Source organism: Medicago truncatula, chromosome 1 (assembly GCF_003473485.1).
Source record: "Medicago truncatula cultivar Jemalong A17 chromosome 1, MtrunA17r5.0-ANR, whole genome shotgun sequence".
NCBI lineage: Eukaryota > Viridiplantae > Streptophyta > Magnoliopsida > Fabales > Fabaceae > Medicago > Medicago truncatula.
In genome coordinates, this window is record NC_053042.1 from 34,009,702 (window position 1) to 34,036,533 (window position 26,832).

The 26,832-nt window shown below is 35.5% G+C and overlaps 4 protein-coding genes and 1 pseudogene across 4 annotated transcripts; 3 read left to right on the top strand and 2 right to left on the bottom strand.

Annotated features, from left to right (window-relative positions):
• Window positions 1-343: 343 nt before the first annotated feature.
• LOC25484199 (xyloglucan galactosyltransferase MUR3) lies at window positions 344-3,033 on the top strand. The gene has a single exon (XM_013612968.3). It carries the CDS (start codon window positions 737-739, stop codon window positions 2,582-2,584), a length of 1,848 nt encoding a protein of 615 aa, XP_013468422.1. The 5' UTR covers window positions 344-736; the 3' UTR covers window positions 2,585-3,033.
• Window positions 3,034-4,265: 1,232 nt separating this feature from the next.
• On the bottom strand, window positions 4,266-5,880 carry LOC25484200 (photosystem II reaction center PSB28 protein, chloroplastic). The gene is made up of 2 exons (XM_013612969.3): window positions 5,722-5,880; window positions 4,266-4,985 (listed from the first exon to the last, which is right to left on the bottom strand). The coding sequence occupies exons 1-2, from the start codon at window positions 5,792-5,794 to the stop codon at window positions 4,510-4,512; spliced, it is 549 nt and encodes a 182-aa protein (XP_013468423.1). The 5' UTR covers window positions 5,795-5,880; the 3' UTR covers window positions 4,266-4,509.
• A 3,549-nt stretch (window positions 5,881-9,429) lies between these two features.
• LOC25484201 (MDIS1-interacting receptor like kinase 1) lies at window positions 9,430-13,141 on the top strand. The gene is given in 3 exon segments (XM_013612970.3): window positions 9,430-12,416; window positions 12,536-12,898; window positions 12,901-13,141. Coding segments are annotated over 3 exon segments (3,030 nt in total). The 5' UTR covers window positions 9,430-9,787; the 3' UTR covers window positions 12,939-13,141.
• Window positions 13,142-19,627: 6,486 nt separating this feature from the next.
• LOC25484205 (probable fructokinase-7) lies at window positions 19,628-21,580 on the top strand (annotated as a pseudogene).
• Window positions 21,581-22,417: 837 nt separating this feature from the next.
• On the bottom strand, window positions 22,418-26,397 carry LOC25484206 (auxin-responsive protein IAA11). Its single transcript, XM_013612975.3, has 5 exons — window positions 25,917-26,397; window positions 24,743-25,071; window positions 24,140-24,275; window positions 22,968-23,029; window positions 22,418-22,884 (listed from the first exon to the last, which is right to left on the bottom strand). The coding sequence occupies exons 1-5, from the start codon at window positions 26,156-26,158 to the stop codon at window positions 22,835-22,837; spliced, it is 819 nt and encodes a 272-aa protein (XP_013468429.1). The 5' UTR covers window positions 26,159-26,397; the 3' UTR covers window positions 22,418-22,834.
• Window positions 26,398-26,832: the final 435 nt, after the last annotated feature.

The window sequence follows — 26,832 nt, forward strand, 5'->3', positions numbered from 1 at the left end:
AACTTTAAAAAGAAAATAAAGAATGAAAATGATAGTATTACCTACTTTTGGTAATCTCGGGGTCAAGATCCTCTCCATTTATAAATTTTTTCATTTATTGCAATTTGGAGAGAGATAGACACAAAAAATAAGTGGTGGGTTCTATCACTAAGTGAGTCCCACTATCATTAATTATTTTTTACTTTTTATGTGTCTTTATTTCTCTAAATGGAACAAATAGAGAAATTTATAAATGGAGAGGATATTGACCCGTAATCTCGTTGGTATTTGGGAGCATGAGCATGGAACACAATTTGATGCAATGTATAGGGAGAGGAAACACTACCACATTACACAATAGTCCCATACCAATAAAACAAAACACGCGTCAAAATCCAACTCGGCACCGACACGTTTATTTCAGAGACAATCTCGGCGCACGTTGCTAACCTGCACTCCCTTCTCTCTCCCTCGTTCATTTTTCAACACCTCTCTCTCTGCAATATTCCCTTCTTCAATCTCCATCTCTGTAAGTCTCGAATCCCCCCTCTTCTTCATTCCATCCAATCAACTCCATTTTCATTTTTGTTTCAAAACTCATTATCGTTTCAATTATTATTTACCACCTTAGCTTCAAAATCTTGTTCAGATTAATCTCTAATCCTAATCATACTTCTTAGGTTTAGGTTTTTATTAAGATTTAGGGTTAGGGTTAGGTTTAGGTTAAGATTTGATGAACAAATGTATTCTTGATTGAATGCAAATGAGACGGCGCCCTGTGGCGGGCGTTCTCCCTGATCAAATGGAAAAAGGGGGATCAAAGAATCAAACTTCACGCCTTTGTTGTTTAGCTTCTTTATCCGCTTTTCTATGGATTTTTCTATTATACTTTCATTTTGTCTTCCTTAGAGCTGATAATACTACTACTACAAATACCACTCAATTTGTTGATGATCACATTACCAAATCAACACCTGTTTCTGTTAATTTTGATGAATCTACATCAAACCATGATGTTATTGATAAACCTCGAGTGAAATCATCGCAACCGCCTCCCAGAAAAATTGGGTTTCCGGAGCCGGTTGCAATAAAGAGTGACACCCCTGACCCTGAGAAGGAGGAGAAGAAGGAGGAGAAGAAAGAGGAGGAGAAGAAGGAGGAGAAGAGTTTTCCTTTTATGAAAGCGTTGAAAACCGGTGAAAATAAGAGTGATCCTTGTGGGGGGAGGTATATTTATGTGCATGATCTTCCTTCAAGGTTTAATGAGGATATGTTGAAGGAGTGTAAGAGTTTGAGTCTTTGGACTAATATGTGTAAGTTTACTACCAATGCTGGTCTTGGGCCGCCACTTGAGAATGTTGAAGGGGTTTTCTCCGATACGGGTTGGTATGCGACAAATCAGTTTGCTGTTGATGTTATATTTAGTAATAGGATGAAGCAGTATGAGTGTTTGACTGAGGATTCTTCAATTGCTGCTGCGATTTTTGTTCCGTTTTATGCTGGGTTTGATATTGCGCGTTATCTTTGGGGTTATAATATCTCGAGGAGGGATGCGGCTTCACTTGATCTGGTTGATTGGCTTATGAAGAGGCCGGAGTGGAGTATCATGAATGGGAAGGATCATTTTCTTGTTGCGGGAAGGATAACATGGGATTTTCGGAGATTGTCTGAGGAAGAAACGGATTGGGGGAATAAGCTTCTGTTTTTACCGGCAGCGAAGAATATGTCCATGCTTGTGGTAGAGTCGAGTCCATGGAATGCAAATGATTTTGGGATTCCTTATCCTACATACTTCCACCCTGCAAAAGATGCTGATGTGTTCAATTGGCAGGACAGAATGAGGCATTTAGAGAGGAAGTGGCTTTTCTCATTTGCTGGAGCTCCCCGTCCTGACAATGCCAAATCAATCAGGGGTCAGTTAATTGAGCAATGCAGAAGTTCACCGGTTGGTAAGCTTTTGGAATGCGACTTCGGTGAAAGCAAATGTCATTCTCCCAGTAGCATAATGCAGATGTTTCAAAGCTCACAGTTCTGCTTGCAACCTCAGGGTGATTCATACACTCGAAGGTCTGCCTTTGATTCAATGTTGGCTGGCTGTATACCTGTCTTCTTCCATCCAGGTTCGGCATACACACAGTATACTTGGCATCTTCCTAAGAATTATACCAAGTATTCTGTCTTCATTCCAGAGGACGATATTCGTAAGAGGAATATGAGTATAGAGGAAATACTTGGTCAGATACCTCCTGAACAAGTGAGGATCATGAGAGAAGAGGTCATTGGTCTCATTCCAAGACTAGTATATGCTGACCCTCGCTCCAAGTTAGAAACTCTTAAAGACGCATTTGATGTTGCTGTACAAGCAGTAATTGACAAAGTTACACATTTGAGGAAGGATATTATTGAAGATCGTATCGATAAAAACTTCATTGAGGAGAACAGTTGGAAATATGCTTTGTTGGATGAGGGAAAGCATGAGGTTGGTCCTCATGAATGGGATCCTTTCTTCTCAAAACCAAAAAATGATGGTAGTGGAGAGTCCACTGATTCATCTGCTGAAGCTGCAAAAAATTCTTGGAAGAATGAGCAAAGAAATCCATTGTAAAAGAATGGGAAAAGATTATATCACTGGCTGCAGTGAGGTTTAATGCAGATTGAGATATGCTTTCCCTGATTTGAGGAAGAACTGCAAGTTATTGTTGGAATCTTGCTGTGAACTTACTGCTGAACATGTGTCGAAGCATATTGAGCGGGCTTCTTTGTTGAAAACCCCGGCTTGGAGACTTATTCTTTTGCTTTACACGTTTTTTGTACCGGTTTTCCTGATTTCTGCTTCATGTATTCTACTTAGTGGTTTACTAGAATGCATTTTATAAGGTTTAAAATTTCTTTTATGTAATATTTTTGTTCATTTGATTCATATAGGAAAAATAAACAAATTTATCATGGTTAATGGTAAACACCAACAAGTTTGTCATTGAAATCAGGAAAGAACTTGTTTTGTTGGGACGTGGCTATCTTTCGTCTTTTGATAATGGCGCTTTCATTTGAGTATATCTGGCACTTCATTTTCTGTATATAGCTAGCTGCGTGAATGGGTTATCATCACTGTCTAGCTACTTTATAATGGACTCAACTAGAGAAAATTATGAGCTGTTTCTTTCCTCACCCGCAGCTTCTGGTTTTTGCACAATTAACTTTTTTGGAGTCGTTTTTAAAACCATAACCAGTTGATATTATTAAACAATAATTTTTTTTTGAAGAAATTATTAAACAATGATTGTTAAATGACTTTTAAACAATCAACGGTAGAAAAGAAATTGCAGTGAAATTCTCTTCCAAGGTATGCAAGGTTCATTTCTTTGATGTGTAATTATGCATGAAATGCATACTCCATATTGATGTTAAGATTAGCATCTGTGAAACAATTCATCACATGGTGATGGATACCAGAAGTTTCTTTTCGGACAAATCTTGTAGCATTATTTTTGGTATGACTTGACACTGGCAAATGACAATTTTGTCTGTTATGAAGGAAATGCTAGCAACCACTAGGTTTGGTAAACTTAACTTCCTACTCAGTATGATTATTTTATTGTGTAATGTTCATCTTAAAGCATCTTCGACTATTCTAAATTCTAATAGTTTGATTTGATCCATTCAACCATGCGAAAACTATGGTTAGTATAGTTAAAACCATTTGTGCTTAATCCTTAAGCAAATAAACCATTTCAGTAAAGGACAAGGTCCAGACCAACAAGTTGTTATACGTGGTTTTGATTTTCTCACTGTCTAGTAGTATCCATAATCAAGTTTGAACATGTCACATATTGACGATGATTGACAAGGAAAATCCTGTACATAGAAGCTAGAGCCATATGAATACTTCTTTTATCTGATGTCATTTTCTTTTTTAGCAGGCGCATAGGAATTTAGTAGAAGACAGCCACTAGAACAGGGTTATCCTGTATTTATTAATGATATACAATTTAATTTTTATGTATTGACGCTATAAGTTTACAACGTTGGAGTATATAATAAATCCTTAATGATAAATGACACCAGTAGAGATCATTGGTGTTGTATGTGAGAAATAGAACTCAACATCCCTTTTAGTGGGGAAGTCCCTTTTGGATCCTAGCAGGGTCTAGTATTCAAAACTTGTATCATTCCAATTCGATAAAATCCGGCTAGAGCATCTATCTAGATTCTAGACTATTTCCTCCTCCATTAGCTAGGGAGATATTCTACTACGATAACAGGTAAATAGCCACCCACAAATAAGCTCAGTAGAAAAAACAACAGACAACATGCTCAAAGAATTGCAATGCAGCTGCATGTTTGTATTACAATATTTCCTAACAAAAACTCTTGCCTTTTTTTAATCATTATAAAAGAAAGCCGTAGAGGTGTGGAACAATAAGCTTTGGGATCTATAGGAAAGCAGTTACATGGTGGTAACTAAATTACAGAAAACAAACTTCTTGACAGAGGACAAAAAAATAGAAGGGAAAAAGTTAGAACATCAACTCAATATTTTATGAATTGTAAACCATTAGCATCAGAGTATCGCTCCATGAATCTCATGAACCTATCCCAGTCCCGTGGAGTCCGCATTATATACTTGGCTTCAATTCCTGAGGGCTTTCCGTTGACAAATTTAGCATTTACATCAACAGATTGAAGGACTCCTTCCTCATCAATCATATAAAAACCAGTAATGTCACCTACTTCTCCAGAAGAATCAAAAACTGAGGGTTGATCAAACCTGAAGATAGCCATGCCATTTGTTCCATCCTTTGATTTTGTCAGCTTCACATCAGGTATTGTCAGTTCATCAGTTCCTTGAATGAATTGAATTTTGGGCTTCCCTGCCATCATGATAACCGGCATGTGCATGGGAGTTTTTTGAGTTATCATCGGTAACCTCAAACTTGGCACATGCAAATGTTGACCATTGAATGAGGAATTTAAGTTCAAACTTCCATGGATAATTAAAGAAGTGGCTGCATAAACAAATAGTCTATAATTTTCATCATGAATATCATATCATGTGCATGACTTTTTATTTTCTATGGCTAAAAATCTTCAAAGAAATCATATGTTCAAGGTTTCAAGGTCAGGGGTCAAGGGAAGCAATGATATACTAGAAATTGCTCTACATATATAAAGAATACTGAATGTAGCTTGCTTGAAACTAATGGGAATTCTAAGGTTACTTCATGTTCATACATTGCAAAAGTACAATTTTGTTATGAATTGCAATATTCTATTGTCCTGTTACTCCACAATTCCAGTACAAGTATAACTCAAAACTTCCCAATGCCATTCTGTTCCATAGTGTGTTGCCAAGAACATCATACATACCATCAGGGTGGAAACTATATTAAATTATTGTTTCCAAATACTGAACAATGCAAGAATTAATGTTTATTCAAACATCATATAAAGAATTTTATGTTGTCAAGAAAAAAATGTTGGCAAAAAGATAAACAAAAGAAAATAATGTGACCCATCTTTTGTTTTGTTTATTTGGCATTCTGGAAAGCACATTAATTTACAAGTCAACAATTGGAGCAAAGTATATAAGGCCTTAACACCAAAAATGTTAACCTGATTCATATTATGAAATTACTGTTATTTTTTTAAAAATCCGACAACTATTATAAAATTGAATAGTCCAAACATAAGTTCCCAAAACATTTCACAGGAACCACAAAACAAAGAAAGTAATGTTTGTACCTGAGTATGAGCGTGGCTTCTGAATTGAGTTGTAGAGTGGAGAAGAGAATGCAAGAGAGTGCATAGTTGCCATTGCCAAGAAAAGAGAGAAGCAGTTCTTCTCAACACCTTGCTTCTCTAGTTGTCATAAAATCAAAAGATAGAAGTAAAATTGTGGTCCACAAAGTGTCTATTGTGTCACAAACACAGCCATTCACTTGTGATGATAATGTTAAGATTAAGAATGTGACAATCCATTGGTGTTGCTGACATGGCATTTGCAATCAGCAAATGATAGACGTGGCATGAATTATTAACATTTATGCTCTATGTGTAGTGTCTCACAACACAATCTATGTTTGAACAGGAACTACATTTACTTAATCAACTAAACTACAATTTTACATTTTTTAAATATTCATACAATTCATCACAATCTCTTATATAGCACCCTTTGAGTTCATTATTTGATGTATATTATTTTATAAATTCAACAAAGCACAAAAACATCGTTGTTGTTTTGCAGGGTAACGATTGCAATTGTATGCCATTGCCAAAAAGCTAAATATCGTTGTTACTCTATCACAATGTCATCGGGTTAAGTGAAAACACACTAATAGTCAATTGATATTGGATGCTCTAAGGACAGTTATTAATATTTTTCTTAAAATAAATAATACTATCATTTATCTGTTTTCCATTAATTTTTGTATTAAAAAGTAGCTTCCATATATCCTTATTTATTAATTTTGTTAGGTCCGCAGCAATTTAATCTAATTTCTTTTCCGCTTATTTGCTTTATTAGGTTTGAAATTATTTAACCATATAAATTCCATCTAAAAAAATGCATCGCACCATTTTCATTCCCATCCTCTTGCATATTTTCTACACTTATTTGATGTTGCACGTTTGTTCTAGAAACTATGAGCATATCAATGATCACGTTTAATGCCTTCTATCTTATATATATATTTTTTTTTTGGATTTTTTAACTACTAGTTTTGAAAGCAGATGTAGCATATAAGTGATGTTTATCACATAATTGGTGTATCTCCATATCTATTACAAAACAACATCATCAAAATTATAAGATAATTTAAGAAAAAATGATTCTTGTAAACACAAAGTAAGTTTACGAGAACTATTTAGTGTTATGGTAAACTTGACTCAAGTTTATTAATTTTTAGACAACGTAGCTCAAGTTTAATGGAACTATTTTAAACTTCGATCAACTTTAACGTATGGAAAAACTTTGGGGGTAAATGAGCCTTATTTTTAAGAAATATTTGGGGTGAACGAGTCTAGTTTCCAAAATATTGAAACTATATAAGGGTCCGAAAGTTAATGGAATGTGCTATCTGACATGCTTGTTTTGGACTTTGCAAGCCCAAACGGATATATATCAACTTTTTTAAGGTTGAGAATTGAATTTCTGATTAAAAAGAAAATAAAGCAAAAGGAAATGGATAGAATGTATGATACAATACAAATTAAAAGTCGCTAAAACATAAAAAGTTAAAGTTGCAAACAAACTTACATCATCCATATTAATGACGTAAAATGACAGAGTGCTTTTGCTTACAAATATGATTATATTCGAGTATCTGAAATATTTATGTCTTCAAATCTGCAACGTTGACGACGCAAAAAACATTCATTGAATTTGCACATCATCAAAACTAATCTTTTAACATGAATAAAATAAGCATCATATTAAGAAAGCAAATAAAAAATATACCGTACAAAGATATGAAATTAAAACAAATAGAGTTATATTCAAAATGAAATAAGAGTAAAAATACATGGAAGATTATTGGAAAACCAATATACATGCATAACATACATCATACATGTACACTTTGTCAAAAAAGAAATATAATGCATCATACATATACATGTGCAATTAGGAGCACCTTGATCCCGTTTTAGCATCTCTTTGCTGTAAGTAATAATAATAATAATATGACATATCCTTTTTTTTTTTTTTTTTTTATAAAAAATGGTGAATGCTTGGCATGAAACCCCATGTGGACGCACGTAAGCAAAGTTTCCATTTTTCAACATTCTCCAATATACCACCCTTGGATCCCATAAAAAAAATGGTATATAACTATAAGAAAGAACATTAGAGCCATCAAATAATTCATCACCATGACCAATAGATTATTTGAAATCCTCACTGTCTCTGTCAAAAAATAATGAGAAAAAAAAATGTACTTGACTAGGAAGCTGCTATTTCACATGCCTTCCATATGATTCAGTATATGGATCATATAATAGGTGTCAAATGTGTTATAGGGCAATAGAAACGGTAGTAGTACTAGTAATGTGTATCACTTACCTAAATCCAACACACCACATGCTTGCATGTGAATATTGTAAGAGAGAAAAGAAGTAAAAAACAAAAAATAATGAATTTTGATATGAAAGAAGTGGCAGTTGGTGGGCTCATACTCTCATCATGCCATGATTGATTAAGTGCACCACTCTCCCCCCATTTTCTTCTGTTTCATATTTCCTTTAGTAGTTTATTATACTTTCTTAATGACAATTGCATATGACCCTACTTTTATCAACTACTGCAGTTTTGAGTACTTTTTATTTGTATTCAAAAGGTGTGATCGTGAGCTTGACTCAGTTGGTATGAACAATGCATAATTAATATATGCAAGGTTCGAGATTCAAAACCAAGGCCACTAAAAAAAAAGTAAAAGAAAAATAAACCTCCCTCGAAAATTAATCTAATGTATTTAAGCTTCCTGTTTATAGTTGATACTGTAACAGATGCTCTAATCTTAATACCCCACATTCCCACAATCATTTTTGTGCCTTTCATTTCTTTGAAAGCAATTAGTGAGTGAATGGTAGAATTTGTCTTTTTTTCATGTTTCTTTCTCCCTCTAACATGGAAAGATTCCCTTTAAATCATTATGAAAATAATTAACATTTGTGAGGATAAAACCATCAAGTGGGGATGGATAATGGTTCATTGGTTATAATAGTTTTTTTGGATTAGATTTTGATATTAAGATAATCACAAGTACATAATTGTTCAGGTTAGGTAGATCCTACTTTTAAGTTTTAACCATATGTTAGTTTGGGCCATTTATGCATCATTTTTGAATCTTTGTCATAGCTAAAAGTTACCCTTCAAGTCCACCAGAAATTCGACTTTAACATCATGAAACACACTTGAATTAGCTTAATGAATACTTTTATTTTCTTATACTTAGAGTGAATATTTTTATTGAATGTACTGTCATGGGCCATGACAAGATCTTTTGAGTTTGAATATTTTTTATTAACTTCCCAAAAGGAAAGGTTCTGAAAACATTCATCCAAGCTTAAATGAGCTTACTAGTTACACTTTTTTTTAATTCCTTTTACTATCTTTCACATTAAACACCGTCGATACAGGTAATAATTTTAAAAAATAATAAATTAAATTACATATGTTCATGTCAAACACTGACATGTGTCAGACACTGACACATCTTTAATTTAAAGTGTCGGTGCTAGCATTGAAAGATATAAATTCTTTCATTTCTTTGTTCTAAACAACTTAGCAAGGATATCCTTCCTTCCTGTAGAAAGGGATTCATAATAAACAAATAAGAGAAACAATTGGTTTTAAATTAAAAAAAAAAAGGTACATATCTATTCCTTCTTCAAGTTGACAATGAAAACACATAAAAGAAGTAGGAACTAAATGGCATGAAGGGTCACATTCTCTACCATGTTTTATGTCGGAGAAATTTCCAATAACTCCAAACCTTCACTGTCACTATGTTAACATTATTATCTGCTATCAAATACTAATCCATAAATCTGACAAACCTTAAAAAAATGACCAAAATTAATGAATGGTTTATAACTAACCCAACCTTATTATATATCAAATCCTATTTACATTAACCATATCCTTCTTTGTCCTTCCAATCAATTCCTTATCAAAATCAAGAGATATCGATATCACTCTCTGTCAGTGTCATGTCTACTCCTTACAACACCATTGTCCTTCCTTCATTAGAGAGTGCAATGGTAGAAAACTGAGACACTGATCAAGCAGAAGAAGAACAACAACAAAATGCAGCTCAAAACTCAGTCTTTCATCTTCTTCTTCTTCTGTTGCCTTTGTTGTGCTGGTGCAGCAGCAGATAATGAAGCATTTGCTTTACTTTCTATAAAAGCAGGTCTCATTGATCCATTGAATAGCCTACATGATTGGAAGGATGGAGGTGCAGCTCAAGCTCATTGTAACTGGACTGGTGTCCAGTGCAACTCAGCTGGAGCTGTAGAGAAGCTTAATCTCTCACACATGAATCTGAGTGGAAGTGTCTCAAATGAGATACAAAGTTTAAAAAGTCTAACTTTTTTAAACTTGTGCTGCAATGGATTTGAGTCATCACTTTCAAAACACATAACCAACCTCACCTCACTAAAGAGTCTCGATGTAAGCCAGAATTTCTTCACCGGCGGCTTTCCATTAGGCCTTGGAAAGGCATCGGAACTTCTTACCTTGAATGCATCAAGCAACAATTTCTCAGGTTTTCTTCCTGAGGACCTTGGAAATATCTCTTCCTTAGAGACACTTGATCTTAGAGGCAGCTTCTTTGAAGGGTCTATTCCAAAATCTATCAGTAATTTGAGTAATCTGAAGTACCTCGGTCTATCTGGGAATAATCTCACCGGGAAAATCCCGGCTGAGATTGGTAAACTTTCGTCGCTGGAGTATATGATCATCGGTTATAACGAATTTGAAGGTGGAATTCCGAAAGAGTTCGGAAATTTAACCAAGCTGAAGTATCTTGATTTAGCAGAAGGCAATGTTGGTGGTGAAATTCCTGATGAGTTGGGAAAACTCAAGTTATTGAACACAGTTTTCTTATACAAGAACAGTTTTGAAGGCAAGATTCCAACAAATATTGGAAACATGACTTCATTGGTGCTGCTTGATCTCTCAGACAACATGTTATCAGGAAATATTCCAGCTGAAATAAGTCAGCTAAAGAATTTGCAGCTTCTGAACTTTATGAGGAACAAGCTATCTGGTCCTGTACCTTCTGGCCTTGGAGATTTGCCTCAACTAGAGGTGCTTGAGCTATGGAACAATTCTTTGTCAGGGCCATTGCCTAGAGACCTCGGCAAGAATTCGCCGCTGCAGTGGTTGGATGTATCGTCCAATTCACTCTCCGGCGAGATTCCTGAAACTCTTTGCACTAAGGGAAATCTCACCAAGCTTATACTTTTCAACAATGCCTTCAAGGGTCCGATTCCAACAAGCCTATCCAAATGTCCTTCACTCGTTCGTGTTCGGATTCAAAACAATTTTTTTTCTGGTACAATTCCTGTTGGTTTTGGTAAGCTTGAGAAGCTTCAGAGGCTAGAATTGGCTAACAATAGTCTCACTGGTGGAATTCCTGAGGACATTGCTTCTTCCACATCTCTTTCGTTCATTGATTTCTCCAGAAACAACCTCCACTCTTCTCTTCCTTCCACCATTATTTCCATTTCAAATCTGCAGACGTTCATCGTCTCTGAAAACAACCTGGAAGGGGATATTCCAGATCAATTCCAAGACTGTCCCTCACTTGGAGTTTTGGATCTCTCATCAAACTTTTTCTCTGGAGTCATTCCAGAAAGCATTGCTTCGTGTCAGAAATTGGTAAAATTGAGCCTGCAAAACAACCTTTTGACGGGCGGCATTCCGAAAGCTATAGCAAGCATGCCTACATTGTCCATTCTTGATCTTGCTAATAACTCTCTAACTGGTCAAATACCTAATAACTTTGGTATGTCTCCAGCTCTGGAAACATTCAATGTCTCATACAACAAGTTAGAAGGTCCTGTCCCGGAAAATGGCATGCTGAGAGCAATAAATCCAAATGATCTTGTGGGAAATGCTGGCCTTTGCGGTGGTTTCTTCCCTCCGTGTGCGAAAACCTCAGCATATACAATGAGGCACGGAAGCTCACACACAAAGCACATTATTGTAGGATGGATAATTGGAATATCATCCATCTTAGCCATTGGAGTTGCTGCTTTGGTAGCAAGATCCATATACATGAAGTGGTACACTGAAGGATTGTGCTTCCGAGGAAGATTTTATGGAGGTCGCAAGGGATGGCCTTGGAGATTGATGGCATTTCAGAGACTCGATTTTACAAGTACTGATATCTTATCCTGCATCAAGGAAACAAATGTGATAGGCATGGGAGGGACCGGCGTTGTTTATAAGGCTGAGATAGCGCAATCAAGTACAGTTGTGGCAGTCAAAAAATTATGGAGAACAGAATCTGATATCGAAGTAGGAAGTGGTGATGATCTTGTTGGAGAGGTGAATCTTTTAGGGAGGCTAAGGCATAGGAACATTGTTAGACTACTAGGGTTTCTTTATAATGACACTGATGTGATGATAGTTTATGAATTTATGGTCAATGGAAACCTTGGAGATGCCATGCATGGTAAACAATCAGAGAGATTGCTTGTAGACTGGGTTTCGCGGTATAACATAGCTCTAGGAATCGCACAAGGACTCGCTTATCTTCATCATGACTGTCATCCACCTGTTATCCATCGAGATATCAAGTCGAATAATATACTTCTTGACGCAAATCTTGAGGCAAGGATAGCAGATTTCGGATTAGCCAAGATGATGGTTCGGAAGAATGAAACAGTCTCCATGATTGCCGGATCCTATGGATACATTGCCCCTGGTGAGTTACTCCTTACAATACTGACTATTTTTATTTTTGCAGGGTAAGCAATGTTTCTTCATTGTTCGATTTAAAATATTCACATTTCTAACCATTTCAATGCTTTACTATTTTGGCAGAATATGGATACTCCTTGAAGGTAGATGAAAAGATTGACATTTACAGCTTTGGAATAGTTCTTTTGGAGCTTATTACAGGAAAGCGGCCTATAGATCCGGACTTTGGAGAGTCTGTAGACATTGTAGGGTGGATTAGAAGGAAGATAGACAAAAATTCTCCAGAAGAGGCGTTAGATCCAAGTGTAGGAAACTGTAAGCATGTTCAAGAAGAGATGCTTTTAGTTCTCAGAATAGCACTTCTTTGCACTGCTAAGCTACCTAAGGAAAGACCCTCCATGAGGGATGTTATAATGATGCTAGGAGAGGCAAAACCAAGGAGAAAAGGTGGCAAGAAAAATGAAACATTAACTGCTAACAAAGAGAGCATGTAACTAGCACATCACCAGTTAATGGCCTTCTTTAGGAACTAAAAATTGAGTTTTTCCAACCCAGCAACTCAAATCTTCCATTGTACTTGTTAATTTCCTGTAATTTTGTAATCAATTTAGCTGCTTACATTTACTTTCAAAATTTGTATATCAAGATGGATTAATGTTTGCAAATAATTGTATGTATCATGATTTTGGCGCCAGGCGGCATATATTTAAGCCAGAAAACCAAATAAAACAATTGTACCTGCCATCATTTGAATAACATTAACAAATTTCTATCCAATTTTTTGGCATGTGTTAGTGTTACAACTTACAAGTAACCCATTAATCCACAAGATTGAGTGTACTTTAAGTTCTGAACCACAAGATTGAGGAGAAACATATCCCAACACAAATCATAACTTTGTCTGAAGGCTACAACCCTGAACCACTTCATTGCATTTATACCAGAACATTATTTATCTCTAAAACAGGTACACGAACACTTGACACGACAATGACACAAATAATTTGAAAAAGTAGAAGAATCGAATGTAATCACACGTGCCATTGTCAGATATTGACACGTGTCAGACACTGGACACGGCTTCAATGTGAAGTGGCAATGCTACATGGTTATTTATTAGCCTCAATTTTTAATGATTTCTATTTTAAAGTTAGGAACCAATAATCAATATGGTCAAACTGATCCTTCTGAAAATAGGTGTTCTTTCAAAGGAAAATCTGAATTACAACAGCAGGGAAAGAAAGTTCGATCAGAACTAGATGGCTGCGGAAGCTAGCAATCACCTCACATTTACAGCATTAAGAAATAATCTGACTTGCATGATTAGTAGTATTACATGAAAATTTATGGTGCCTGCATCCTAAGTGGATGGGGCACTCTTTGTGTTATGTAGGTAGGGATCATCAAGAATCAGAGTTTAAGGCTTCTTTTATGAGTGATATTTAAGCCCTTTATGATTGTATAATTGCATGGTGGTTCTTGGCTAAGGCATTTCTTAATTACAAGATATTTAAGCCCCATCATTATTGAAGATTTTGTTATCATGCCCTCCTTGCTTTGTTTTGCATGTTTTAGAACCGCTAAGCCTTGCTCATACCTGCAACCATACTACACATTAGAAGTAGAACTAATGATGATTCAGAATGGAGAAAAATATGCCTATGAAAACAGAAGGTAGTTCTAAATCAGGTTCCCTAATATTAGTATTGGAGAATGAGGTAATGGAATTTATAACTCACAAAATTAGAAATCAGACTGATTTTTGGATATTAATGGACCATATATGCTACCCTACTTAACACCTAAACAGAAAAACATGAAGAAATTGAATAGAAGACCAATGACTCAGTTTCCAAGTTAAGAAAGAAAAGATGACACTAAACACTAATTTCTGAATTTTGTTGTGCAAGTTTTTATTTTTTTAAGGGAAAATAGCTTATAGCTTTTCATTAATAATCAAAGTCGAAATACAAAGTGGTGCAACATTAAAGATATGGAGACTAGTTAAGAAAGTGTCCTCTCGAGCTAGAGTGTGAGCGACCTCCTTCGATTGTCTCCGACTAAACTCTACCTTAGTGTTTTCAAAATAGAGATCACAACTTCTCCGACACTCCTCCCACTATTGCTCCAAACTCAGTAATATCATTACTACCTCTATTGAAGTAATCTACAACCTTTTTTGCATCGAACTCAAAATCCACATTTGTAAGTTGTAGTTCATGCACCCATCGGATAGCATGTGAGAGTCCCAGAGCTTCTCCGACATCTGTTGAACAAACCGGATTCGACCACATTGTTTTTGCTCTTATAAAGTTTCCAGCCTCATCCCGAATGCAAAAACCAAAACCAACACAGTTTAAAGCATCCGAAAACAACGCGTCAACGTTGCATTTTAGCCTAACATGAACCGGTTTCTGCCACCGAGCCTGCATAGGTTCCACGGTGCTGTTCTCAACCTGTCAGCTGCACATCAACGTTAGGCCCAGCTTATACAGTAGCCAATCCACCTTGCTGCTTTTTTATGTTCGCTTCTCTCCATTTAAATAACAGCTGCCTCGCGTGCTCCAATATGGCCTGGGCTGTTTCCGTAACATTCTGCCATAACCGTAAATTGCGGTTTGTCCACAAACTCCAAAGTACCGTTGCAAACAACTGAGCTTGAGCATGTGACAGATCTTGTAACAATGCAAAAATGATTTCAGCCACTGTGTTGTTATTTAGCATTACCGAATTCACCTTACTTAGAAGCAAATTGTCTGCCAAACTTTCCTTGCTCGCGGGCAATCAAACAACACATGACTCACATCTCCATAACTTTCTTCACACATAACACACAAAGATGAGCAATTAACCCCTTTGTCTAGTAACCGCACTCGTGTCGGTAAGCATCCCCTACAAACTCTCCGAACCAGATTTTTTACTTTCGGGGAACTTAAAGCTTCCATATACTAGACCAATTACCCGGACGACACAAATGAAAATTATCTGCTATATTTTCCATACTCAATCTGTACGCACTTCTAACAGGATAATGCCTATTTTTCTCAACTCTCTAAATTAATTTATCCTCTTCGACTTGACGAACAAGAGGAGTCTTACGAATTTCCTGGACAGTGTCTTGATCAAAATAGTAATTAATCAAATGATAGTTCCAACTATTATTATTGTGATCAACGAGAGATTGAACTCTTTGCTTGCTGGATTACCTCGCTTTATTTTCCTACACCCGAGATATAACCTCCATTTTTTAACCAAGGCGCTTCGAAAATTGGGATATTTATACCATTCCCGATTTTCCATGTGACACCTTCACGGACAACGCTTTTTGCACTAAAAATACTTCGCCACACGAAACTTGGGTTATGACCTACCTTCGCATCAAGATAATCATTACGAGGGAAATAGCGAGCTTTAAATAATTTTGTAACTTCCAACCCGGCTTCCCTAACATCGCCAAATTGAAAGCCGTCAAGTCTCTAAATCCCATCCCTCCTTTCGTCTTATGTACCGTGAGCTTATCCCAATAAAGCCGATGGATACCTCTATTACTACCGCCTCCATTTCCCCACCAGAAACCATTTAACATTTTCCCAGTAGAATCAATAAGAGTAGAAGGCAATAAGAAAAGGCTCATAACATAAGATGGAATGGATTGCAAGTAAAACTAAAGTCCATGCAAGCTTTTATATATTACCTCCGTCCCAAATTATACGACGCTTTGATCATTTCACACGTATTAAGGAATGTAGTTAACTTTGTATGAGAAAAATATATTATGAGTTGTTTTACAATATTGTCCTTAATAAATGGTACGAGAAAGATATGAAGAGTAATCAATAATCAAGGATATAATAGCATCAATGCTTCGCTGATATTGTATAGCGACGTATAATTTGGGACAAATTTTTTTCCCATGTAATTTGGTATGGATGGACTATTTATCATGCATAAATAAATTCAACGTTTAGATTATTTTTTGTAAGGGGGTGCACCAAATATTATCCTCAAAAAAGCCAACTTGGGGATTTGTTAAATGGCTTCGATGTCCTCAAAAAAGCGGATCTGTTTCGAGAAGTTTCTGTTTTCCGATCTCCATTCTTGTGGTAGTGGTATACTTCCTAGCCCTAGTGAATTAAAGCTCAAATTCAAAACTACTCTCGATGGTTCCTTCATATTGCAGGTTTCAATTTCCATTCAGTTTTCTGCAATTTTTTATTTCATTTTTTGTATCATTTGCGGAACATGAACACTTCACTTCCAAATGCATTGGCAGGTCGATGAATTTGTCAATATCTTTACTCCTCCGGAGGAACAACAAGGGATACCTCCTCCAGGTATTGATAGGATGTTGTTTTTGACAATGACCGATGGTGTTCATACAGTCAATGGAATGGAGTCCTCGAAACAGCCTCTTGAAGCCATTCAAGTTTGTGCGTGTGCGCCTCTTGGATTAAAGGTTTCTTCGATGCCACCAGTCATCCCAATACATGCATATACAATGTTATTTTGACTTCCTTTTCTATAGACATAAAGTCCAAAAGGTGACCTAGATGCTGACTTTTGAGTTTTTTTAAGACATCTCTATAAAAATACATGCAGAGGATCTACAATGTTTCGTAGAATTCCGACTACATCTCAAGTTATATTGTTTTTTCAACCAAGACATGCAAAATTGCAATTTTATCCGATTAAGCATATACTCATGAGTCAAATTTCGTTCCCTAATTTTGTAGGCATAGTTTGAACACCATAAGAACATTCACCATTGAAGTAATGCTGCCATTGAATTAATGCTGGAGTTTTTAAATGATGGCCGAATTAATTATGAATCGTTAAGAAATTCATAATTTAGTGGTGGAGGTTCTTATGGTGCTATAAACACGCTGGCAAAATTAGAGAACGAAATTTGATCTGTGAATGTATGCTTACTCGGATAAAATTACAATTTTGCATGTTTTGGTTGAAAAATCGATATAAATTGAGGTGTCGTTAAAATATTACGAAACTTTATAAAATTGCAATTTTACACATTTCATAATTACATGGAATGGAATGAAATGTCATAATTAATTCACGAATACCAATTCACAGATATTATCCAAATTTCTGTCAAACTTATTACTCCTACAATTTTTATTAATATCGTGATTTTTGTTATTTCTTATTGAAAGGGATGTGGGGAGTATTTGACAGTTACTTTTCCTGCACTACTCTCTTCACATGCACCCTCCAAAACTCCAAAAATACCCCGTTTATATTATATAATCCGAATTACTTTTAAATTATAAAATCCGATTCGTGTTTAACCAAATTTTCAACTGATTTTCAAAACAGTCGTAAAATTATTACAATGGCAGAAATGAAAAAAATGACAAAAAAGGGCATAAATTTAAAGAGACATGATACAAATTATCAAGAATTAAACATATTTTTATTATTTGATCAATAATTCATAATACATTGACATTAATATAACGCTTATTACAACAAGATATTAGACACCTAGTGCGAAATCTTTAATACAAGAATATGAAGGGGGAGGAGGAAGTTTTGTCAACCCTCTCGCACTTTCTCACGAGGGAGAAGATGGGAATACAAATTAACGAAGTGGGAAAAGGGAGTCTGATGAGCAACCTCAAATCCAAATGGATCACAGATCCAGGTTGATATTCGGTGCAAATTTACATAGTGGATCATCACCATTTAACCATTCATATTATCTCTAAGATGTCATGAACCTTTGTATGAAAGGACAATGGTAGAAAATTAGCATCATAAACTAAACTACTAACTAATATGAGTTACCTCGTTGAAATATCAACAATCCTCAGCAACAATGTCAAAAACTTGATGACTAAATTTGCCAAGTGAACCAAACTGTTTTCAAATAATAAATTGATAAGTAACATCGTCTCCACAGGGACTGTCATTTCAACTCGGCAACTAGCGTTACTTATTAAAATAAATAAAATAAAGCGAGTAAATTGGAGGGAGTTTGCAAATTTGATTTGATTGCACAAAGGAACAGTGAGTTAACAACCTGGTTTGATTGCAAGATTTTAACGGCGTTAGGATTAAAAGACAAGTAAACATTCAGTTATGAGATAAGGATTCTATTTAAGTGATGAGTTCGTGGGATTGTTACATCCCTCCAGCTGTTCCGTTTCACTTGTTGATCACAATAAGGTTATACGCGTTGTATAGGCGCAGGGTCGTCAATCCTACATGGTCTGATATGTCTACGCAGATTTATTAAAGTGAAACCTTACTCTCTCTCTCAGGGGTAATTAAAACAATTTTAATGCATCTGTTAATAGCTTACCAGTGGGCCACTGGCTACATAACAAAAAACCGATAAACTCCCCATGTTCTTTCCAGAAAGCAAATTTGTCAGGCTAACATACTCTTTTACTGTCAAGTGCAAAGGAGTCGGCTACAACAATATCATTTTTATTAAATAAGTACAATCCATTTAACATGCAATATATAGCCAGATTGTGTGAATAATTAGCATCATCTGTATGTAGACTCTAACTAACCATGGGAAACACCAAAAGACTTGATATAATCTAACCTGCAAATACTGACTTTGGAATATCCATAGTTGTTTCCTTCACCTCATCATCAGACTCTCCAAGCCCCAACATTATCGAAGATTTTGTTATCATGCCCTCCTTGCTTTGTTTTGCATGTTTTAGAATCGCCAAGCTTTGCTCATACCTGCAACCATACTACACATTAGAAGAAGTAGAACTAATGATGATTCCGAATGGAGAAAAATATGGCTATGAAAACAGAGGGTAAATTCTAAATCAGGTTCCCTAATATTGGATAGTGAGGTAATGGAATTTATAACTCACAAAATCAGAAATGAGACTGATTTTTTTATATTACTGGACCATATGCTACCCTACTTAACATTTAAACAGAAAAAACATAAAGAAATCGAATAGAAGAACAATGACTCAGTTTCCAAGTTAAGAATGAAAAGATGACACTAAACATTATATTTTGTAAGGAGGTGCCCCAAATATTATATTTGTAAGGACCTCTTATGTTTTGTAAGGGATGTGGGGCCGAATTTGAATGAAAGAAATGAGAGGGAAAATTTGAGGGAATTAGAATTTAGAACAAGGGTTATTGCAAACATATATAGAAAGAGAAGGACTGATTATTCACGGAAGGTTTGCTATACCTCCTCCACGGGATGGTACGATGGTGATGTTGTCAATGACCGATGGTGTTCGTAAAGTCTATGGAATAGAGACCTACCGCAGGCCTATTCGAGGCATTCAACCTTCTGCGCCTCTTGGATTAAAGGTTTCTTCCATATCACCAGACATCCTTTTCATCTGAATACATACATATATATTTATTTATTGCTTTTATTTTCTATTCTCTGTGTAAGGGTGGACTTAAGGGGTATATTGCTACTTGTAGGTCAAATTCTCTAATGTAAGCGTGTCCAAAGGAATTTTCTCGCTGCTTCCTGAAAATACTATAGTATTGGGGGGAGGATTAGCTGATGATGACAGCACTCATACTGTCCAATCTGGTAACTTATGGAATACAGAAGCTAATAAGGATGGAGTACCTCCTGTGTCCAGGCCCTACAAATTACCTGATTTTCCCATAACAGAAGGCTGCAGCAAAACAAGTGGACTGGTTGTTTGTTTTGGTGAACTGTTGATAGATTTCGTGTGTATTGACGAATCGTCTGGTTGCAGGAGAGATCTTGGTGGTGCTATTGCAAACGTGGCAGTTGGCATCTCTAAGTTGGGAGGTTCATCTGCATTTATGAGCAAAGGTTGGAGCAGATGAATCTGGGTATTCGTTGGTTGATATTTTAAAGGAAAATAATGTTGATACATCTGGCATGCGTGTTGATTCTAATGGCAGCACCACATTGGCTTATGTTGAACTTAGACCTGATCGCGAGCGCAAGTGCTCGTTTTTCAGAAATCCTGGTGCTGATATGCTTCTGTATGAGTCAGAGCTTGATCGTAAACTCATCGAGAAGGTGCCTTTAATTTCCATCTCTGTTTATACAATGTGGCCATAAAGACCTATGGTTTAAGTCTATATAACTTTAATTTAATACTGATTGCAGGCTAAAATATTCCATTATGGTTCCATGAGTTTGATTGAAGAGCCATGCAAGTCCGCTCATCTTTCTGCCTTGAGAATTGCTAAAGACTCTGATTGCATTCTCTCTTATTATCCGAAATTGAGATTGGCACTATGGCCATCAGCCGAGGCTGCTCGAAATGGTATAATGAGCATATGGCATCTAGCCGATGTCATAAAGGTAAATTTTATTTGTCTAGTTTTTTACTTTCATACAATACACTTTATAAATGCCATTGCACGTCATTCTTTTTTCTTTCGGAGTCTACCTGAAGTGTTATTATCTTATGTATTGCAGATCAGTGAAGATGAGATTACTTTTTTGATTGATGGTGGTGATCCTTATGATGATGATGTTGTATTAGAAAAGCTTTTTTACTCTAATCTTAAGCTTCTAATTGTTACCGGTGGTTCAGAGGGTTGTAGATATTACACCAAGGTAAGCTTGCCAAAGTCATCTAACTCAGATTTTAATTGTCTGAATAGGTTTTATAATCCCTCATTTCATTATTTTCTTTGCTCTTTATTGTGATGAGTGGACTGAAATGTTGGATGTGACTTGTCGAGTTTAAATTAACAATTTCGACACTCAATGACGAATAGCAGGTTGTAAAACTTGAGTAAGGTTTGCTTCAAGGTTCAATATTTCACAGTACTACCTTGTCATGTGAGTGACCAGCATTCAGATAATAGTGATTACTAAATTTTTGTACAGGGTTTTAAGGGCAAAGTTAGAGGTGTCAATGTTAAACTCCTTGACACAACTGGTGCTGGTGAAGCATTTGTTAGTGGGATTCTCTACAACATAGCTTCTGACCCAAGTATTTTCGAGGTAATTCATACATCTTTACACATTCTAGTTGCGAGTGTTTGGATTGATGCAGCTATTTTGTGGGGCAGGATGAGGAACGTCTCCAAAAAGCGTTATATTTCGCCAATGTATGTGGCGCACTCACGGTGACGGAGAGAGGGGCAATTACTGCATTACCGACAAAAGATGCTGTCCTACAATTTTATGCAAAACAGGAACATCAGCTGTAATAAAATGTAACATCTGTTGACACAGTTATTAACCTTCTGACTTGGTTTCCATGGCACTAATTAGTGAAGTCATGTACTGCAACATTCAGGCTAGAACATATCAATATGTGGAGTTGGATTTCCCTTTTGATTATGTCGGCTGTCGCGCATATGTTTTGATCTCGTTGTTTTGAACTCATAAGTATTGTGTTATCTTCTTCCATTTTGACTCGCCTTTATGATAATATTTGATTGATGAAACATCGGTTGTTCACATAATTGAATTGTGAAGAAACTAAGTTCATGTGTGGATCGATGAATGTAAAGTGAATAACAATTGTGTGATGGAATTCAACGTATATATGTCCATGATTGAACATGACTTGGGAAGATAATGTAAATATGAGAAATTGGTTCATCATGACTTTTAATCTTTTATTTATTGTCATTTTGAAATTTTCTCGTAAACTTAAAAGGTAATTCAATATCACTTGGTATCAAATTCATTCTTATAAAATGAATTTTATCAACCATATTCTTCTCACTAATGACATTTGATACTCCATTGGTCTCTAATTATAAGATCATTTACAAAAACAGGAACAAATTTTTATCCAATTATTTGGCATGTGTGTGTTATATGTAAGTTATACATAATGTAACCCTATAAACCCACAAGATTGTGTGTGCTTTAAGTTCTGAACCACAAGATTGAGGAGAAACATATCACAATACACATTCTAACTTTGTCTGGAGGCAACAACCATGAATCACTTGAGTATGTTTTTGCACTAGAGCATTATTAGCCTCAATTTTCAATGAGTGCTATTTTAAAGTAAAGGACCAATAATCAATATGACCAAATTGATCCTACTGAAAATAAGTGTTCTGTCAAAGGAAACTTTGAATTACAACATCAGAAAAAGTAAGTTCAATTAAAACTAGATGGCTGAGGAAGTTAGCAAGCACCTCACATTTACAGCATTAAGAAATAGAGACTAACTTGTATGATTAGTTAGTAGTATTACATGAAAATTTATGAAGCCTGCATCATCTAAAGTGATGATGTATATTGGCAGTGACGGAAATACCAAGTTAAACAACCAAAAACCAAATCAGGAAAACCAAAAAAAGAAAAAACGATTTTATCATTTGAATCTCAAAAGTCAAAATCCATTTACTTGCTGTACTTCATTACTTTTTTCTTCCTTCTATTTGTGTTACATATAAGGGGGATAAGTACGTTCCTCTTATCCTTGGCCATGAAAACAATATTTATATGGGCTTGCTTTTCTGTCTGCTGTTCTTTTCTTCCAATCTTGGTGCTGCAAAAAAGTAATCAAATTAGCAAAGTAAAAATGTTTAGGGTAAGTTAAGTCGTATTAAGTATAACTATGCATCTTCTTACCTAGTCCATTAGCCTCGGATGTCCTCATGATTCTTAGCCTCCTCACAGAACTAAGGAACATCCTGAATGTTAATTGCAAGAGGGAGATTAATAAATATCAAAGCAGAGAAAACAGGACATCCCTTTAGTATTAAATCACAAAAAGGCAAACCAACATGAAACTACACACAAGCAATATTTCCCTAGTTCCAGAAGAAAGCCACAGACACTATCTAATATTAGGAAGTCCATGATTTTTGTATAGGGTATGCAAAACAGTAATAAATTGTGATATATTATTGCCTATAGCTCTAATTTATGAAACCAATGATATTAGACTCTTTTTCACAACCTATTCCCGTTAAAATTGCAACCAACATATTTGGCTTCTCCTCTTCCATTAACCCAATCCATTGATGTTTTCTAAGACCGTCCTGTCTCTTCTTCACCAGTCCCAACCCCTATTAGACTCTTATTTTATGTGCATGAACAACTATGTCTTCTCTCAACCGTGTCTCTTCCTCTCTTTGCATTGTGTTTTTTCTTTTGTTTCCTGTTTTGAACCTTCAGTTTTTCTTTGCTCGCTCACAATTGTCCAGTAAAAACTTCCGATTTCCGCCTAGCAATTGTTTCTGTGCCCTTTTTTACAAAAAGTTGAAAACTTGGCAATTGGAACTGAAAGTTTGAAGTAAAAAATAACATGAAAATTTAATTATGTCATCTAACATGCCAGATCCCTTCTCTCAAGATGGAACTGGGAGCCGAGTAATGAAATTAGTTTCGATAGTGCAATATTATTGGGGAAGTCAAAATCATAGGCATATATATGTACAACTATGCGAATGGGTTAAAAGTATGCATAAAGTTGAAATCTTTGTATCAAATACTCAAACACAGACCGAAACAATGCCTCTGACTATTGTTTTTCTTCTAACGTACGACCAACTATTGCTACCACCATATTAACAATTTAAGAGTCCAAAAATTAGGAAACGGAAAACAGAGGAAACAAGAGAAGAGAAGATATCGGAGTGATGATGGATGAAAGAAGGGACAATGCAGAGATAGAAGCAGTGGAAGAAGCAAGTTCTGATGACAAGGTTTTAAATTTGGAGATGTTGGGGACGGGAAGGAGAGTCATGTGTCATATATATATCTAAAACTTTAATGCAATAGAAAACTACTTTACATACCCCCACGGAACATCTCCAACAAGCATCCAATCTCCTTCCTTGTCTTCATAAGTGAGTACAAACTTGGACGATCCATCCAACAATATTGAATGTCTTTCTCCTCTGGTAGTCATGTTGTGATCCTCCCCATTTGATCCTATTGGCCATGATTTCAATACCATTAGGGGGGGAAAAGTAATAAAACGCATCAAAGAGGAAAATGCATGATTTCAATAAAATTTAAAACGCATAAAAGAGGAATATGATATTGATATAAACAAAATAGAAATATGATATAAACAATAATAGAAAGTATAGCATGCTGCATGCACATGTGTTGAGATCATATCTCAATCAATAACTATACTTAACAACAAGAATTCTTTATAATGGTAGAAACCATCATATTGTGGTATATTTGTTTACATTTTGCCATTGTGCGGTTTGAAAACGTAAAAAAGAAAAAGTTGCTTCATGAACAAAGGAAACAATACCTTACTATTAAGCTATATTTAAAGCAGTGACAAAAAAAAGTATAAAATGGATAAAATATTCACCATAAAAATAAAATTCTTGGTATTTTGAAAACATGACAATATTGAATGGAGTGGCATGAAAATATACCTTTGCTAGTGACGCTTGTAGTTGATTCGTCAAACATGTCCTCCAATGTCTGCGCCAATGTTTCATAGGAACTGTGAGCACTCAAATCAACCTTTCTTCCAATAGGTATCCCATCCATATTTACTTTGACAAACGGGGATTTCCTGAGGTTTCTTTTTTCTTTGATATTAATGTGGTTATCATCATTTCCGTTGTCAGTACTCTTCCTTACCACAATATTATTATTCTTGCTCTTCTCGGCCACAGAGTTGAATGCTTCAGTTGATTTAGCGTTGGCATTAAAGCTATTCACTCGATATGATCGAAGGGGTGGCCATCCAACTACTTGACTGTTTTGGTAAATTCATTCACAAAAGAAACAACAACCCCATCAGTGAAGGACTAAGAAAAAAAAAAACCAGTAAATATTTGATTAATTTATTTTTCTACTGAAGGGGCCAGCATGATACCACACACACTCCCTTCTTACCGGGCATTTATCTGCCAGACTGCCACTGATTATAAGTTATAATTTTCCCTTTACATTTTTTAAGTAGCTGAGTCAAATTATAAGGAAACTCTTGATTATGCATTAGATGTAATGTTTTAGATTGTGTATTCATCAATAGAATTGGAACAATAATTAACCAATCAAGAATCAATACCATATAATTTAAGTTAAATCTACAGAAAATTACAGCATTATTGGTCTTCAGAGTTGAATATTACAGCGTTGAGAATTAATGGTATGAATCTATGACACATAAATGCAACCAAATAGGTCTAGATCATCCTAAAACATAGATAGTAAGTTGAAAATACCATTATCATCCCTCCTCACAGTTACTATCAACTAAGCCCTCTTATAGATTACAGCAATACAGAAACAAAGAGTTCTCATAGCCAATCAAGTAAAATCAAATTGGTTTCTCTTAACCCCTAAAGTCATTTAGTTTTGAACTTTCCAAACCAATTCTATCCTATTTAATTGAATTTCTCAAGGTAAGTAACACCATGTGAGCCTTAATTCCACAAACTACCAAAAAAAAAAAAAACTAAATTTTGGACAGACATACAAGACACCAGATATAAAAATCAACAAGATCAAATCATAACATTGATTATGTAACATAAGAATCTACTAAAACAAAATATACAAAGCAAAATAAAGGAAAATTAAGATGGTAATTAAAACCTTGGACGGTTGGTAGCATCAAGAGAATCAGCAGGTCTTTTAGTTCCAGCAGAGGAAGGTGAAGAAGAAGAAAAATCCTTAGCAGTGAAAATTCTAGCATAAGAACCATGATGATGGTAGTTATGTGATTTTGCAGGGTGAGAAAGGCTTAACCCAAGACCCAATTCAAGCTCAGACTCATCTGGGCTAGAAGAATCCTCAGAAGAAAGTGTCAAGTTTTCATCTTTAGACACAGTAGACATGACCCAATAAATCAACTGGGTAGTGAAAAAATATGATTTTTTTGAAGAATTTGAAGAAGAAGAAGAAGAAGAAGAGAAAGAAAAGGGTGGATGAATTTGAAGGGTGTAGAGAGAGTAGTAATAAATGGTTAGGTGAGAAGAATGAATAGTGTGAAGTTGAAGAGAAGGAGAAGAAGGTAAGGAAAGTGTGGACCCCACGTGTCTGGTCTAGTTTGTTTGTGCGTCCATCAATGAATGGTTTTGCTTTAAATTGGTGGTACAACTTTTCTATCTTTCTTTCCTCTTCTTCTAGATTCTCTGTCTTGTCTTTGTCTATACTCTACGCTCTGCTCTGCTAACTTTTTCAATTTCTCCTCCTCAATCATATCGCACAAATTCATTTTCTCTATCAAACTATACTAAAAATTAAATATGGATCATACAAAAAATTTAAAATTCTCCACTAATATTTTTTTAAACATTGGTATCTGGTCAAACAACCGACTAATTTGATTGGTTTAATCTTACTTTTCATTTGCGAAGACCTCATTTAAATTTAGAAGAGAACTTTCAATGGACAAACCGACCAAAATTTTCAAACATTTTCGGTGGTTTTGGCCATCGTTAATGTCAATATAACCATAAAAAATTATCATGCGCTTTAAATTGTTTGAGTCCATGATTTCTTGTACTAA